Genomic DNA, 16,354 nt, shown 5'->3' with positions numbered 1-16,354 from the left:
GTGTGCTTTGTACAGAATGCACTACAAAGTGTTTCACCAGAGATAGGTGGTGCAGACAGGTGCTCTGCCTGCAGAGAGACTGGAAGTGTAATTTGAGCAGCAACTAGCTGAGAAAGGTCTGGAAAGGAAAATCTCCATTCACACAGTGGGAAGGAACATCTAGCAGTTGGGATAGTGAAGCGTTAATACAGATAATCAAGGAAGGAGTGGAGTCTCATCTGTGGGAGAACCACTGCACTACCATCAGTGAGGAATGCCTAGAAAAGATCTCTGAGATCTCTGCTAACCCTCTGATCCTCTATCACAGAGCTTGTCAGACTTCTGTGTACTTTAGAGTAAAGGCTGAGACAAACAGAGGCAAATGGAGGAAAAAAGTCCCTGTTTGGGGATCTGTACAAGTGGCAGAGGTGGCAGATGGAGTCACCCTGGGCTCAACCCTTGTCTGAATGGGCTTAGCTGTAAAAGTGATTTGTAGTCTTGTGCTTGGGAGAGCACTTTGCTCTTGGCAATGAAGCAGTTTCCTTATTTTTCCCACTTCCTTCTATATGGGGAAGAGGGATTGTGACTCTGATATATAAAAAAAAAAAAATTACGGGTTTGCCTTGTCTTTTCCCAAATATAGCCAAGTGAGCTCTGCAGCAAGAGAGATGCTTGTAGAAAGTGGCACTTTGCGGTCGGTGCTTTACGTAATGCGCTGGTCTAATCCATTTATGCCTATTTGACAGCTGACCTCTCTGGGAGGCCTCAGCACCGACCTCCAAAACCTCACCAAGTCTGACAAACAAAGTTCCTGCGTCAGCAGAGGGTGCATCCTCACTAACCAGGTAAGGACTCTCCAGCTCACTGGCAGACTCCACATGCTCGCCTGCTGGGAATCAGATTTTGAGGAGAGGATGATGTGAAAGCGCTAGTGAGTTGGAAACCTGTCTCTGAGATGCTTAGGGAACACCCTGAGCAGCAGCACAGTACTCTGTTTTTGTTTTGGTAGAGTTCATGTATTTGCAGAGCGGCCCTGAGCACCAAAGTGCTTATTTAATTTCCCAGTATTCTGTCATCAGGGCTGGCTGTGTTTGATACGACGGAGTGTTTTGTCAGGCTGCTGCCTGTGCTGTCAGAGGCAGGCTATAAATACACATGTGCTTCTTGCATTTCCCTATCTCTCTTGCTTTGTAAGAGGAAATGGGCTTGTGATTAGCAGTCAGAGGAACTTGTGAAATGACACAGCTGTACTGTAAAAACGCCCCGGCCCACAGACTGTGCTGTCAGAGGAGCTTTAACTGTTAGAGAGCAGGATTGCCCGAGACATGGAGCGAGAACCGACGCGCATAAGGGAAGGCTACTTGGTTAAGAAGGTAAGTGGGCAGTTTTGGACTGAGAGGAAGAGAAAGCTAACTCTGAACAGGCTGGGGAGGTGTAGGGAAACATGCTGTGAAAGCTTGGTAAAACAGGCAACAGCTGGGAACAGCCACAGCCTACCTGATTGCACTTTATCGACCTAATACCAAGGAAGAACAGTGAGATGAGAGAGGCTGGAACACCTTGGCCTGGAGACAGTGTGTGGAGTCATGGCCACATCCCTTCTTTAGGAAGGCAGTTGCTGTCTCACTGCTCTGGAGCCTTTTGTGGCACAGCCCATAGGAGAAAGCTTTAACTTTTATTGAAATCTGCTGTGGCTTCCATTGGAGAGCGTGTCAGAGTCCAGCCTCCAGGAAGCAATGGACTTGCCTGGTTATGAGCAGAAATATTGTAACCTGTGGTGAACCCACAAACAAAAGGAATTTGCAACAGTTCTTGTCTTATCATTTTAATCGATTCCTTAGCAGAAAATCAACCCAGTGGGTAAATCTGGACTCTCAAAAACGGTAAGTTTGTATGGCTTATTAAAAAAGAAAAATAATCAAAAGAAAACAGCACTCAGCCCACGTGTTTCACCCAGATGAGACTCCTTTTTGTTTCTCCCTTCTGCTGAGTTTTGAGAAAACACCCAAAACAGTGACTTTTCTTTGAGGGGCATCTTCTGCTTCTCATGAGGGTTGCAGAGGCTAGAAGAAGGTCTAGGTCCTGCTTTTAGTAAGATCTTGGCTGATGATTTTCCATCACTACCCTGTAATTGAATGTAAGGTCTGATTCAGAGTGAAAAAGGCTTTTCATGGAAGGTAGAGCAGCAAAAAAGGATGTGACAGACAACGAGTTCGTTTGGAGAATAAATCAAAAAATACTTGGCATGTTTCTGTCCCATTCACTTCTGCAGAAATACAAACTGCACATGTAACTAACTCTGCCCAGCTCTCAGTTTTAACAAATCACAACAAGCTCTTTGCACAGCGCAGCAGTGGCTACCCGGCTTCTGCCTCCAGCTTTAGCAGCAAGGGGAGCTAATATTTTTGATGAATGGCCTCTGTTTTGGGGACCACAAATGCTAGTTGCGCTTTGGTTAACTCTTCAGTTAACATGTTCATTTGGCTAAGTCACCTGGTTATCTGGGATTGTGACCACTGCTGAAACTGGTCGCAGGCAGGACCAGAGAGGTTGTGTAGCTGGAGTGCAAAAGTCTTAGTAATTCTAGCAGTTAATTGTGCTCAACACAGAGAAATAGGTTGTTTCTCTCAGTCTCTGAGAGTTTTGCTGTGTGTTTTGCTACATGTGGAGTCCAGCCCTGTCTTTATTTCTGGATTTCTTGCACCTAACAGCTGTGTTTCAGGAATAGAAAGCAAAATGCTTTAAAAGATGAAATGAAGCCCTTCCATTCCTCACCACTGCAGCTGGAGGTCTGAAGCCTCAGGCCCTTAAACTATTCACTACTCTTACAGTTTGTTCTTATACGGCTAGAAATCCTCTGGGGTGTTTGCTTTCTTACCAGACAGCCAAGCCTCAACGACTGACTGTATTGTAGCATCAAGTCCTAAATACAGCACAGGATGCTTGCAGTCCTAATGTGCCAGTTCACATTTAGAAATTTCGAGGGTTTTTCGTTAATATTGCCACTACATCATCTTGAAGACAGTGGGGCTGGGGCTGATACTGGTGAGAAACCTGCAATGCAATTTTGGAAAAACTCATGTCTGGGGTGACTGCAAGGGGAAATTAGTGGGAGGTCAGAAGGATAACAAGATTTATCTTCGTTGTGGTATGTTTCCCTTGAGACACTGGCTGTAGTTACTTTAGCATCAGTCAGACACTCCCTGGGAGGTCATATCTTCCTTGGATATACCATGTGAAGAGTGATTAGCTGAACGTAACATGCGCAGTGATTTATTGTTGCAGGGCAGCATGTTTAACACCTGGAAGCCGATGTGGGTTGTGCTCTTAGAAGATGGAATTGAATTCTACAAACGGAAGGCTGACAACAGTCCCAAAGGGATGATCCCACTAAAAGGGAGCTCTATAAGTAGCCCATGCCAAGATTTTGGCAGAAGAATGGTAAGTACTTTTTTTTGTGGTAAGGTTTGACAGTATATTGATGCCCCTGGAGGCACTGAGGGGGCAAAAGGCCGGTGGTCACAGATTTCTTGCACTCATCCCAGTGGTGACTCTCACTCGTCTCAAAGTCACAAGCAGGCTTGGACTTGCGTAGTACTCGACTTGAGGACTCTTCAAGAGGACTAATTCAGATGGTGTTGTGTAGTTTTTGTTATTTTTGATTTTTTTTTTTAATTTTTAAATCTCTGAGTCTGTCAGACACCAGACCTATTTTTTATTGGTGTGAGGACACTTGGCAGCTGAATGTCAGTGAACTCCTGTATTAAATATAAATCAAAATGCCACAGAACAAACCTGTGGAAAACCATTTCACTAGCAGTGGAAGCATTTATTGTCAAAGAGCAACAACTGGCTTGCTCAGACAGGAAGGAGACAAATGCTGTGACAAACGCATTTTGTTATAGGCTTCCTGAAAAATAGTTGTCGGTAAAACAGGATTTCTACTATGAGCAAAGAATCATACCTTTAGTCAGTAATTTCTTACTTTGTCAACTTGACTTCATCAAATAGGCATTACATCCCCAGGAATTCCTCTGGCAAAGGGGTCCTGCAGAACCTGGAAAATTATCTGATTACAATTTAAAGCAATTTACCATAGGGATGCTTGACTAAAGATAGAAGTCTCTGAGAGCATTAGAAAAAGGTAAAAAAGTCTGAGAGACTGCAGGAAACAGAAAACTTCACTTCTCAGTTAAGTTAAGAGAAGAGAATTAGACCTGTCCTTGGGTTTTGGGGTAAGTGGAGTCAGTCGTGTCAGATTTGAACCTGCTGGTTTTCCTTTTGCCCTCTTTTCTTCCTTCAACTTCTTTCTTTTTTTTTCCTTTATGCAGAACTCATATTTGTATGAAAAAAAACCCACCTTGATTCTTACTGAGTCTTTAGACTCATCCATTGAGAGAAAGAGACTCTTATACTGAGGTAGTACAAGAAAAGGATGGCACAGAGAATAAGGATTGCTGTTAATCCTGTGCTAATTATCTAATTAACAACCCTCAGCACAGCACTCCTTACTCTCTACGTGAGGTATGAGGCATGGGGAGAAGGGTACTATATTCAAGAGTATCACATATCCTACACTATAATGGTAGAAATTGAGTTTTTCTCACAAACCATTCCTTTCCAAACAGTTTTGTCTTGGGTTTTGGTTTTTGTTTTGTTTTGTTTTGTTTCCTTCAACTCTCAGAAAGGCACTGCCATCAGTATTGGTCCATAATAGTTGTTTGGCAATGTCAGTAACACACTTAACAATAAAGGAAAAATAATTCACCAGCATATGTGCATTCCATAAAATAGGCAGAGAGGTCTGAAGTATCCAATGTCTGCTGAAGGCAAAGAGAGAGAGATCCTCACCTGCCCAAAGGGCTGCTTGAGGATATACCAGTCTGCAGAAGATGCATTTGATCTGTAGGGAAAGCTGATGAAGTCTTTGAGGATCATTCCTTTGGCTGCAATGAGTTTTACATTGTGCTTCATTTCACATTGTAAGTTTACCTAATGAGCTCTACATTATGTTTAATTTTAGTTGCTGGGTTTTTTTCTGAGGGAGAATAAAGACAAAAGGAAGAATCTGAGACTTGGGGGTTGAGGGACCCAAAACACCTTTTCATAAGTAAGATCTGATGAAGGATTTGCTGGAGTCAATAGGAACAATCCAGACAACTTCAGCAGCTGTCAGAGCAGATCCTCCTTATGGAGTTGGTGACATTTTTCAGAAGTCTATAGACCAATGCCCCTGTAGATGTATTTTCTCTTTCAATTTGCGCCATTCAAACAGTCAAAACTTCAACATGCTTGTTCTTACAAGCAAAGCCATTGCTGGGATTGTTACTGCCCGACATGATTAAACCTAAATTTCTACATGTATTTCTTGAAAACAGAGTATCTTTGCTTTTTTCATCTTACATTTTGGAGCTTTACTGTACTGCTGAATCCAGTGCCTCTGCATTCCATCTTGGCTTCTCACTGGTTATGTGGTCAAAGCATACAGTTATGGGAATAATTCTGGTTCTTAGGTGGTTTCCATACATTGATTTCACATGGCTAAAAAGGAAAGTGTAGTTTTAGCACAGGAGTTCTGTAAGGCAAAAAGCTGGATAATTGTCAGTAGGCCAGCTTTAAGTCTAGTCTCACTTGGATCCAGTTTGGAACATGGACTACTGGGCCATGAGCTGACTTTTATATTTCTCTGATTAGATTCCAGTTTTATGAATTAGTTTGTGTACTTACACCAGGGCCTCACTTGAAAGCTCAGAGCATGTCACCAACACACTTTGTTTAGTTAATTAAATGCAAAATGTAGGTGCTGAGGGGAAAAGCAGCAATGTTGGATTTGTTAAGCAGAGATAAAGCCTGTCCAGAAGAGGCTGTAACTCCATATTTTGAGATTACATTTCAAAATGCATTCACCACTGTTCGCTTTTCTTGATTTGATGTTTGATCATGGCTTAATGTAATGTTAATTCTGCTTAACTTCAGCTTTTTCTGTTTTCTCCATGGCTTTTCTTTGGATAGAGTTATCCTGTCTGGTCTAATTTTCTCAAAAGTGCAAACAGATATGAATCATCAGAGGGAGGATTAGTCACTTCTAGGATAGGAGACTCAACCTCTTCACCAATTTCAGAGGAAGCCTGGAAGTCCAGCCTAGCTTTCTAGAAGCTGAAGTTAAGAGAAAGGGCTTTCCCAGTCTCCTCTGTGTACTGGAAATTAAAACTCTCCTTTAGCATTTCACTGTACATTATTTCTCAGCTCTCTGAGAAGGCTAATTTTTCTTCTGGTAAACAATGTCTTAATGCTTTAACATTTCATTCTAATTTTATGTTTAATGTAATCTGGTGTGTTATCTGGGATTTAGAGAGACCTGTTCGCTTTTCTCTTGAACATTGTTTTTCAGTTTGTAGCTCTTTACTGCAAAATAGAAAAGATGGGTGTTGCTGGAAATCTGAGCAGTATCAGACAAAAAATGGTTACTTTTCTGTCTGAATAGGACTTTTGACTACCCACTTCTTTGTAAGTTTGAAATCTCTTCCATGAAAGTCAGTTGGACTTAGGCACAATTTCAGGTTGTCAGAATTTTTCCTGTTGGCCATAATCTGGAAGATGCATGTTAGGGATGTTTAGAAATGTACCATTTACAAATGTGGGCCTCAGTAGACCCATTCAGTGTGTTGGTTTTCTAGCAAAATAATAAATTAGTTTCACTTAGGGGGAACTATATTTTGGTAGTGGAAACCCTCTTGCCTGAGTAATTAGAAATTAGGTGTAGATTTTCCATCCGAAAGATCACTGGATGGAAATGAGTTCAAACAGTGTGAACTTTATGGGGTAGTTTTTTCATTTGTTTGTTTGTTTGTTTCAGATTAGTGTTATTTTTTCTGTTTACAACTACCTTTAACAGATCTTTTCTCCTTTTGGGGAAATACAGTCTTTTCGTTGTTGCTGGTGTGTTTATAGGGAGTGATCCCAAGATCTAGCCAAGGGTATCATCTTTCTACTAAGCCCTTAAATTTTTTCTAGTCTGCAAATGTACTCAGCCACTCTCCAGTGCGACTGTGACCTTTTCTCTCCTTGTGAGTCAGTAGCTGAGCAACACAATGTGGGGTATTTTTCCTCCTTCAGGCTGTTCACATGTCTCTAAACACTAAGACAAATTTACACCCATTGTAACCCTGCAAGGGGTTGGGTGCTTCAGCCTTTCAGCTGGGTTGAATTTCCCAGCAAAAGTTACCATTAGCAGCTGTATCAGTGCCACTCACCTTGGCTGTACTGGCAGCATCAGGATCACTCCCATGGAAGCAACAGAAGGATTCAGTTAATTGCAGTGCTTGCTCATGATTTTCTTCGGAGTTTTTACAGTTTAACTGTGGCTCTAAAGCACTTCCCATGTTCCCACAGGCACAGGTAGGCTGTGTGTTGTGGGGGTACTTGGTTAATCATGACCAACTGGCTACACCAGAGTAACTTTGATTAGAAAAAACCATAATTTTTCATTTCAGTTTGTCTTCAAGCTCACTGCAGCCAAGCAGGACCACTTCTTTCAAGCTGCCTACCTGGAGGAGAGAGATGCCTGGGTGCGGGATATCAAGAAAGCAATTCACTGCATAGATGGAGGCCAAAGGTTTGCCAGAAAATCCACAAGAAAATCTATCAGACTGCCTGAAACAATCAACTTGAGGTTTGTTCTTGTAGCTCTGCTCCCCTGTGTACTTTTCCTCTTCAGGCAGCTGGCAGATTTGTGACTTTGGTCTGGAAGAGCCATGAGTGTGTCTGTCCATGATACCTCATGATTTCTGAAAGACTAAAAGTTTCAGGGTGCACAGTGTGGCAGAAAAGACCTAGCAATCTGAACTGGGAAGCTCCTTTTTAAAATGTTATCCTTTACCCAGAACATACTTATTTATCAAAGGATTTTGCTGATAAGGAGATTTCTGGGCACACTGCAGTGCAAGCAGAGACCCCCAGCCAAAGTGTGATTCTTCCAGGAGAGGCATTTTTATACAATATATAATTTATTCAAAAGATATTTTAGACCCTTTGTTTGCTTTCCAGAGAAATGCTGATGTTAGCCTAGTTTTTGGTTGGTAAGGGAAGTGCAGTGCCTGCCAGACAACATGGAACTGGCAAAGGGAGAAGACAAGATAAAGGGCACACACAGGAAGCCATCTGTTAGTACTTCAAAAAGAGAAGGACAGCTTATTTTCTGCCTCTGAGAAGTAAATACCAAGACACCAATAAACCTGCAGTGCTCCTTAAAAGACAGTAAAACTTTACAGGGCTGAGATCCAACTAAATCTGGCTGCACAGGTTTGATCAGAGGATCAGGCCGCAGAACTCAGCCTGTGATATTTAATGTTTGTCCTTCACTGATGTTATTTGTGGCCTCTGAGAGCATGAAGGCTTCGGGAATGTCACAGTGACAGGTTTTCTGCTCAGCTCGGGGCCTCTGGGGGAACGCAGAGCAATGAACTCTCCTGCTTGCACTGAGGATGTGGGGCCCTGCGAAGATGCCTCAGCGGTGGGTGTTCCTCTCTTCACAGCACAGCCACCACATGCTCGAAACAGGGGGATGTGGTGAGCCATTTGTGCCCTCCACCCTCTGCTCCCACAGCTGTGACAGTGATGCAGCGATACCTCCAGGCTTTTCAGCTTGAATTTTTTGGGAGATGAAAATGAGCCGCGCCACAGCTCTGCAGGGAGCCGTGTGCCAACCAAACATAAAGACCCCGTGAATGACAGTGGCATTATTTTACAAACTGGCAAAACCCTTTTATTTGCTGACAGTTTCTGTGGCTCTTTTTACACACAGTGCTTTGTACATCTCGATGAAAGATCCTGAAAAGGGCATAAAGGAGTTGAAGCTGGAAAAAGATAAAAGAGTGTACAATCATTGCTTTACAGGTAAGGAGCTCTTGCCCCTTTTTTCCATGCAATAAAGGGAGAACAGGGTTGAGAAGCTAAAGATAGATAAAATAGCTCTAAGCTCTGTAGAACACAGAAGTTGGGAAGAAAGTCTGGTAGATATTTTCTTGACCAACCCAGGAAGTGCTCAAAAGATGGATCTTGACAAAGTGTTCAGTTATGACCACGGTAAGCCATGGAATTTAACCAGTGTCAGAGGGATTGAAGTAAATCATTTGAGTAGATTGTTGTGTGAAACACTCAACTCCAGAAGAATTACTCCATTCTGAATTTTTCATCACCAAGCAGTGTCACATTAATTCCCGTTCTGCTTCAAGTCAAATCTGAGGGTGCTCAAAAAACAAGTACATGTAGCACTTGGGAACATGATTTAGTGGTGGACATGGCAGTGCTGGGTTAATGGTTGGACTGATCATCTTGGAGGTCTTTCCCAACTTTAACAAGGCTGTACCTCGCTGGATGACCCAGGAACCTTTCCAGATTATCTCCCTGTGTTGCTGCTAAGAACCTTTCTCCGGAGATTGATGCATAGACAGAGTAGGCTTGTTGCCTCCTTATTTTTAAGCTTCTTCATGTCTGTCTTGGTTTGTGACTGATGTTTCGTTCCTTTGTAACCAGGCACCTGTGTGATTGACTGGCTGGTGTCCAGCAACTTCATCCGAAACCGCAAAGAAGGTCTCCTGCTTGCCTCTTCCCTCCTGAGTGAAGGCTACCTGCAGCCTGCCGGGGATACATCCAAGGCTGCTGCTGAGGGGCTCTCAGACACCCCCTTCTTAGATCTCAGTGATGCCTATTATTACTTTGTGAGCATTGTCTTCTCTTCTTTGTTTGTTTGTTTGTTTTATTATTGTCTCAGACTTTTCTCTGCCTTTCTCAGGCTTCCTGTTGAGCTTCTTAAATCCTCAAAATGAGGTGGCTCACTTTAATATTTGTAACCAGGATTTTTTTTTTTTTTTTTCTGGCACCTTTCTAAGTGTGAATTGAGTGCTGAGACCAAGCTGGGTTCTTTTTAACTTAGATTCTGTTCCTGGTAATCGCACTGGTGGCCAGAACTTAACCATTGGTTTCCCTCATGATTCAGTGGAAGGGAAGAGTAATTCATTATCATGGGGCTTCACAGAGTGACACAAGCTACAAACCCATTTTTGTGCAGAACCATCAAATCTGACTCAGTGTGAGTGTGCAGACACACACAGTTTGCCTATGAGCAAAGAAGTAAAAGTTTTTAATAACCCCCAGTTCTTGTTATCATACCCAGCCTTTTCCATTTATTGCTTTGAACTCTGCGGATTGATTTGAAGAACTTGCAATATCCCAATCACAGTCAAACACGGTTTTAAAGATGTTTGGCTTATGGACTTAATGCTAACAAAAAAGCATGCCTTCTGTCAAGTAAAACCAAGTAAATTGATGCTACAATTCTGTTCATATTTACCGTATAGAATCACTTGGCCTCAGCAAAATTACTCCTCCTTAACTTCGTTTTCCTAGAATATGTCTGTGGTAGGGAGACTTTACCTGTGCAGCAATGGAAGCAGAGACACTGCTGGTGAAGGCAACCTTGTGGCCATCACAGTTCACAGCCTCCTGGAACATTTCTTCTGGCAGCCCATGTGTGCTCTGCTTGCTTTTAGGTTGTTTCTAGTTCAATTCAATACCAGTGTGGTGTGAGGAAGTCCCAGTAGGTCAATGTCTGAGGTGGCATCATAGAAGTGTACTCCTACCTCACACCAAAAGGGTGCTATGGTGACTTGGAGAGCCCCTCAACTTCACTGGGAGGTTTTTCCAGTAAAAGGGTTGATTTTCTTTTTAAATATTTTTTTTTTAAATTTATTTTATTTTATTTTTATTTTTTTGGGTGGCAAAAGACAGGGTGGAGGGAAGCCAAAGAGAAGCCATACTGGGTACATGTACATAAGAATGCAGCAGCTGAGTAACTTCTGAATTTTCTCTTGTGGCTTTGCAGCCAGACAGTGGGTTTTTCTGCGAGGGATATTCCAGTGATGACGATGTGGTCCTGAAAGAGGAATTCAGAGGCACGATTGTCAAACAAGGATGTTTGCTGAAACAGGTCAGTGTTGCCTGTGTTCCATCCTGTCGCTAGGATGATGCTATGTGGGTACAAGATTACTCTTTTACACTTAAAAGCTTTAAGAACTACTCTATGTCATCCCCACACTTGACAAGTTTCATCTCTGTCCCTCCTGCCTTTGCACTAACAACACTTGCTGTAGCATGGCAGCAGCAGCCTTGCCCAGCATTGCAAGGTTTATTGCACGAAATAAAACAGTTGACAGTTTTAATTAGGAAAGAGTGCTAATGCAGGAGAAGTGACAAGTCATTGGTACAATGAGTAAAAAGGGGTACAATGGGTAAAAAGGCTGCCACTTCTCTGTCCCTCTGGATACATGAATGGATTCAGCTGCCAGTTTTCACGGGCTTTTTCATCATACCTTAGCAAAGGAGTCCTTTCCATGACTTACATTTGATGTGTAAGACCGAAGATAACTGTACACCTTCCTTTCCAGCAAAACATTAAGCAATCAGTGAATGTCATGGTAAGTGTCTTACTTTCCGAGGCCATTGCAAGCAGATATTAGTGAACTGAGGGCAAAACCAGGATTCTTCAGTGAATGGAATGGTTCATGTGGAAGTGACTCTACAACAATCATCTGCTCCAAATGCCTGACCACTTCAGGACTGACCTGACTTACTGCACTCTTTGAGGGTGTTGCACCACTCTCTCTCTAAAAAAATATCTCCTGATATTGCATCTGAACCTTCACTGTTAAAATAGTCCTCGAGGGCTTAACAACCTTTTGGTGCTGCTCACATGTATTTCTCTTGCTCAATCAGATTACTCAAAAAGCAATGGAAGAAATTAGACCCACGTCTTGCTGTTCTTTTACCCTGTCACATTCACATCTTCCTAGTTAGCAAGAGCTTCACAGCTAATGGAGAAACGGGTATTTTGAAATGCCAAGAGGAAGTGATTCATGGCAATCTTCCACCAGTGTTAGTCTGCCTTTGGTCACCCTCAGTGGGTTGTGGGTCACTGCTTCTGCTGAGAATGGTTTCAGCAGATCTAGACTTTCCACATCCATCCTTTCAGTCTTAAAAAACAGGTAAGGAGGCACCACATCCACTGTAGAGAGTGGTGTTTTTTCTGCTTGAGCTTCTCAGCCATGAGCCCACCAGGGTGCTTAAGCCAGATAAGCATGTTTTTTGTTGTTATCTATGCAGGGAGAGAAGGACTTTCAGCTCATTCTTGTCAATAGTTCAAGGTACCTTCCTGCAAGGCCCTTTGCAGCTGTGTTTTCTGGCAAGCATTTAAACCCATTTCTCACAGACCTCATGTGAATGTCATAACTACCAGATTGTATCATGTGTTTAGGGGAATCTCCCATGTTGAAGCTCTTCTGCTTTGTCCAAAAAAAAAAAAAAGATAACAGTGTGAGAGTCCAGCTGTTGTGCAAAACATTGGAACGTAGAAAAACCAGGTTCAAGTGTTAGTCCAGTGAGTCTTTCCTGTCCAAAATATTCAGCTTTTTTTCCCTTTTGTATTTGCATGTTCTCTCATGTGTGGGTAAGCTCTGTGTGCAGGCAGTGCAGTTAATGACATTCCTGTTTTGGAATTTTCCTAGGGACATCGGAGGAAGAACTGGAAAGTGAGAAAGTTTGTTTTAAGAGATGATCCTGCATATCTTCACTACTATGATCCTGCTGGAGTAAGAGATATTTGGTTTATCTCCCTATTTGTTTTAAAGCCAGTGCCCTGTAGAAATATCCAAATGGAGTATCTATGTGGGAATGTGTGACAGGGAAGACCAGGCAGGACAGTGGGATTGTCTGTGCTCATATGGGCTAGCCATCTAGAGTGAAGGATGGTTTCTGGGCTTCCAAGTCAGTGCAGCAAGTGCCACCCAGACCTGGGGACAAGTAATATTGAACTGTACTCTCACCTCTTATCTGTGATAAATTAGAATTAATGTGTGCTCTCACTTGATCAAAACGAACTCAGTGCAAATGACCTCAATACAGTAATTTTGCAGTTTATATTTGAGCAAATACGCTGTGTCAGGCAGAGACAGGGCATTCCATTCCTTGAGTAATTCTAATGGGCCAAACCCTGCCCTAAGAAAGGAAGAAGCAGTGCCATGGGCAAAGAGTGCCCCTCAAAAACGCATTTGAGTTGATTCAGCCCACAAGTTTTATCTCATCCTGCATTGCTGCAGCAGCAGTGCTGTTGGGGGTTACAGATACTTTATGCTGTGCTGTCCTCCTTGGTAAAGGCAGCCTAGACACACTGGAGAATCAACAGTGAGGAGTGTCTGACTTTCCTGTTCCCATGCTAAATACTCTGCAGATCCTGAATTCTAAATCCCAGAAGTGATTCCCTATTTATTTGCAAGTCTTCCCCCTACCACACCCCTCACCCTCTGTGTCACACACAGACTGAGAACCTGCTGGTTTCCCGGGCAACATATTAATTAAAATGGTTTTGTTTCTGTTCTGGAACTGTACCCAGATATGAACATATGAACAGTTTCAGAAGTGTTGTATTTCATTTTGATTTCATGTCCTCCCCAGGGAGAAGAACCACTGGGAGCAATTCACTTGAGAGGCTGTGTGGTGACAGCAGTGGAAGATATGCCAGACAGTAAGGAACCACAGCAAATGAGCTTTGTAATAAGTTTTGGGTACATTCTTTCGATCTGCCTGAAAGCACAAGTGTTTTTTACTCAAAAACAATATATGCATAATGATTTGGTAATTCTAATAAGTGGTGTCTCTCTTCTGTCTGAATTACTGGGGTGGGATACTGTGGTAAAGGCAGCAACAGGGAATTTTGTGTTTTGTCAATTCTTTGGGGAAGGCTGGTCAAAAGGCAGAAGCCATCCCTGTGATAAGTGGCCTTTAGACAAAGTAAGCTGAGCTTGATCATGGTAGGGGAATGTGACTTGTCTGCAGGATTGCAGATTCTGCCATGATTTGAAATGAGCTAACCAGAGACTCCTGAAGTTGAAATGTGCAGGATTCATGGGTGGTTTCTCTGAGAGAGATAGAGAACTATCTCTTGGACCCAATCTTTGTGAAGGCCTGATCAGGCTCAGCTGCAGAAAGGAAGGAGATCCCCTCACAGTGTGTAAAGGAGGAAACATTGTAAGTACAAGACTTGATTCTCTCATAGCTGACTTCTTTATTTCTTCCTTGTAGCCAAGAAGTATGATGTTGACAACATCCTCTTCGAAATCATCACAGCAAATGAAATCCACTATTACTTGCAAGCAGCCTCATCCACAGAGCGTTCAGAGTGGATCAAAGCAATCCAGACAGTTGCTAGGACTGGAAAATGAAGATGATCTGCCAGTGAGAACACAGAAAACTGAAAGTAGTTACTCAAAAGAGAACAGGAACTTTAGCATTTCACTGAGAGAAAGCAATGTCATCCAGAGAGGTGTTCTAAGGCTTGTGGGTTGGGGGTGAGGACAGGTAGCAATTTCCAATTCTTTAGAGGGCACTAACAAACTAACATTTTTCCACTTGTGTTATGGTAATATTTTACTAAATCATAAAAAAAGAACATGCCTTATTAGTGTGTGCTGCTTAATCAGTCTACCTTGAGAAGGTTGTACTTTACATCTTTCCCTGCTGCCACAGCTGAGAGTGATAATTTCACCAATGACAGGGGACAGAGTCCTGTCACTGCCTCTCAGGAGCTCAACTAGTCATCCTCCATTCAGCCTGTATTGTGTTTCAGGATTTTCATGTATTTCAAATTCTTCCCCAGACAAGCTTTACACTTTCTTCCTTACCAGATCTTTTTACTGCTTATTTACCTCTACAAGTAATGCCATAGATTTAATAAAAGAAATCAACTCACTTGGACACCTGATCCACTCCTTTAAAATATGTCAGTGTTGAGGGAGGGAAGAATACAGACAACTACGGAATCACCAGGAGGAAAGCAAATACAACCCAATGACAGTACTATGAGGAAAAGTCTCTTCTCACAATATTCCAAACACGAAGCAATTTCACTTCATCACCCAGCTTTGACCTTTGTTAAATTTCTCCACAAGAACCTGCAGTAGCACCATTATTTCCCATTGTTTAGGTCTCCAAAGCAGGTTGCCAAGTTGCTATGTACTGTACTATATTTGAATTAAGAATCTTCCAGGAAAAGGGAAACGATCCATGGACTGGTTACTTGAACTACTGATTGAAGTGGGTTTGACCAGCATTTTATTTTTTTAACCTCCAGCAACATACTCAGTCCTTGATTCTGTGCCTTAAGAGGAACCTTGTGCTTGCTGTAACTGAAATAAATGTTATTATTTAATAGGATCAGTTTACCTGATCTGTCTTGTATTCTTGTCTGACTGTATATCAAAGAGAGTTCTAAATCTTAACCTACAGGCAGTTGAAAGTCAGTGTCAATTTTGCATGTAGACTGTTCCAAGTGCAACTTCAAAACTTCTAAACCTCCGTTTGTAGACCTAATAAGGTACCTTATCCTTAAAAATTCTTATTTGGATCCCTCCAGTCTAATAATAAACCTGGAGCTAAAGTTTCCCTTTAATTCTGCTTTAATCATACCTGTAGCTGAGCTAATGAGCCTGAAGCTCTGTTGCCTTGTGTTATTTATCCCAAAGAAAACACAGCCTTGCAGAGATAGCAGGCTGGGAGACAGTGGATCATCATGTCCATCTGAGACAGCCAGTGGAAATCAGCTTCTGGCAGGGATTTCCTGTTGCTTATGCAAGTTGACAGGGTTGCTGAAGCCTGGTATGTCCTCCTGAGGAAGGAAGACTCATGGTAAAAAGATACACTGTTTGCCCAGCCTGCTTTCTTGATAATTGCTGCTTGTCACTGCCTATTTCTGCTTTCAGAGCCCACTAATCTAAAAATACCCACGGGCACAGGAAAATAGAAAAAAACACACCCCTCACAAGCAAACAACAGAAACTTGTCTAGCTTACCAAAGGGAAGATGTGACTGCCTCTTTTTAATAAAACTAAAATGTTTTAATGGTCTATGTCCTTGTCCTTTTTCCTCGTTCTTTGCCCACCTGTGAACGGTGTTTTCTCAGGCAGAGGATGCTCATGAGTGTATTTATGAGAGAGCTGTGATGCTGGTACCAGACTATGTTGATAGGGTCTCTAATCTCAGGGGCAGCGCTTCTGAACAAGGGCTTGCAAGTGCTTCTGTTTTTTGGCAGCAGGGGGAAGATTCTTGTTCAAAGGAATTCAGTATTAAAAAGCACCTACAAGTCTGTCAGAGGTGATGAGCCCAGGGAAGAGGCACATATCCTGAATACCAGCACAAGAGATGAGAGAGCAGGCCTAGTGCAAGGAACTACTGATCAAAAGGAGAAAAACAGAAGAGCAGACCTGTATGTGTCATGCTTCCTCTAACTTTCACCCCCTAACTATTTAAATCACACTTTTACTACGCC

At 42.4% G+C, this 16,354-nt stretch overlaps 1 protein-coding gene across 1 annotated transcript; it reads left to right on the top strand.

The window, feature by feature from the left end:
• The first annotated feature begins 1,186 nt into the window (after positions 1-1,186).
• On the top strand, positions 1,187-16,028 carry PLEK (pleckstrin). The gene is made up of 9 exons (XM_027878401.1): positions 1,187-1,352; positions 3,265-3,420; positions 7,473-7,651; positions 8,783-8,874; positions 9,514-9,698; positions 10,862-10,966; positions 12,540-12,623; positions 13,486-13,555; positions 14,113-16,028. The coding sequence occupies exons 1-9, from the start codon at positions 1,305-1,307 to the stop codon at positions 14,250-14,252; spliced, it is 1,059 nt and encodes a 352-aa protein (XP_027734202.1). The 5' UTR covers positions 1,187-1,304; the 3' UTR covers positions 14,253-16,028.
• The last annotated feature ends 326 nt before the right edge of the window (positions 16,029-16,354 follow it).

Source organism: Empidonax traillii, unplaced genomic scaffold (genome assembly GCF_003031625.1).
Source record: "Empidonax traillii isolate 1590-97213 ecotype Southwest subspecies unplaced genomic scaffold, ASM303162v1 scaffold41:size1892772, whole genome shotgun sequence".
Taxonomy (NCBI): Eukaryota; Metazoa; Chordata; class Aves; order Passeriformes; family Tyrannidae; genus Empidonax; species Empidonax traillii.
Note: the sequence above shows the minus strand (reverse complement) of the source record. Positions and strands in the feature narration are given on the sequence as shown.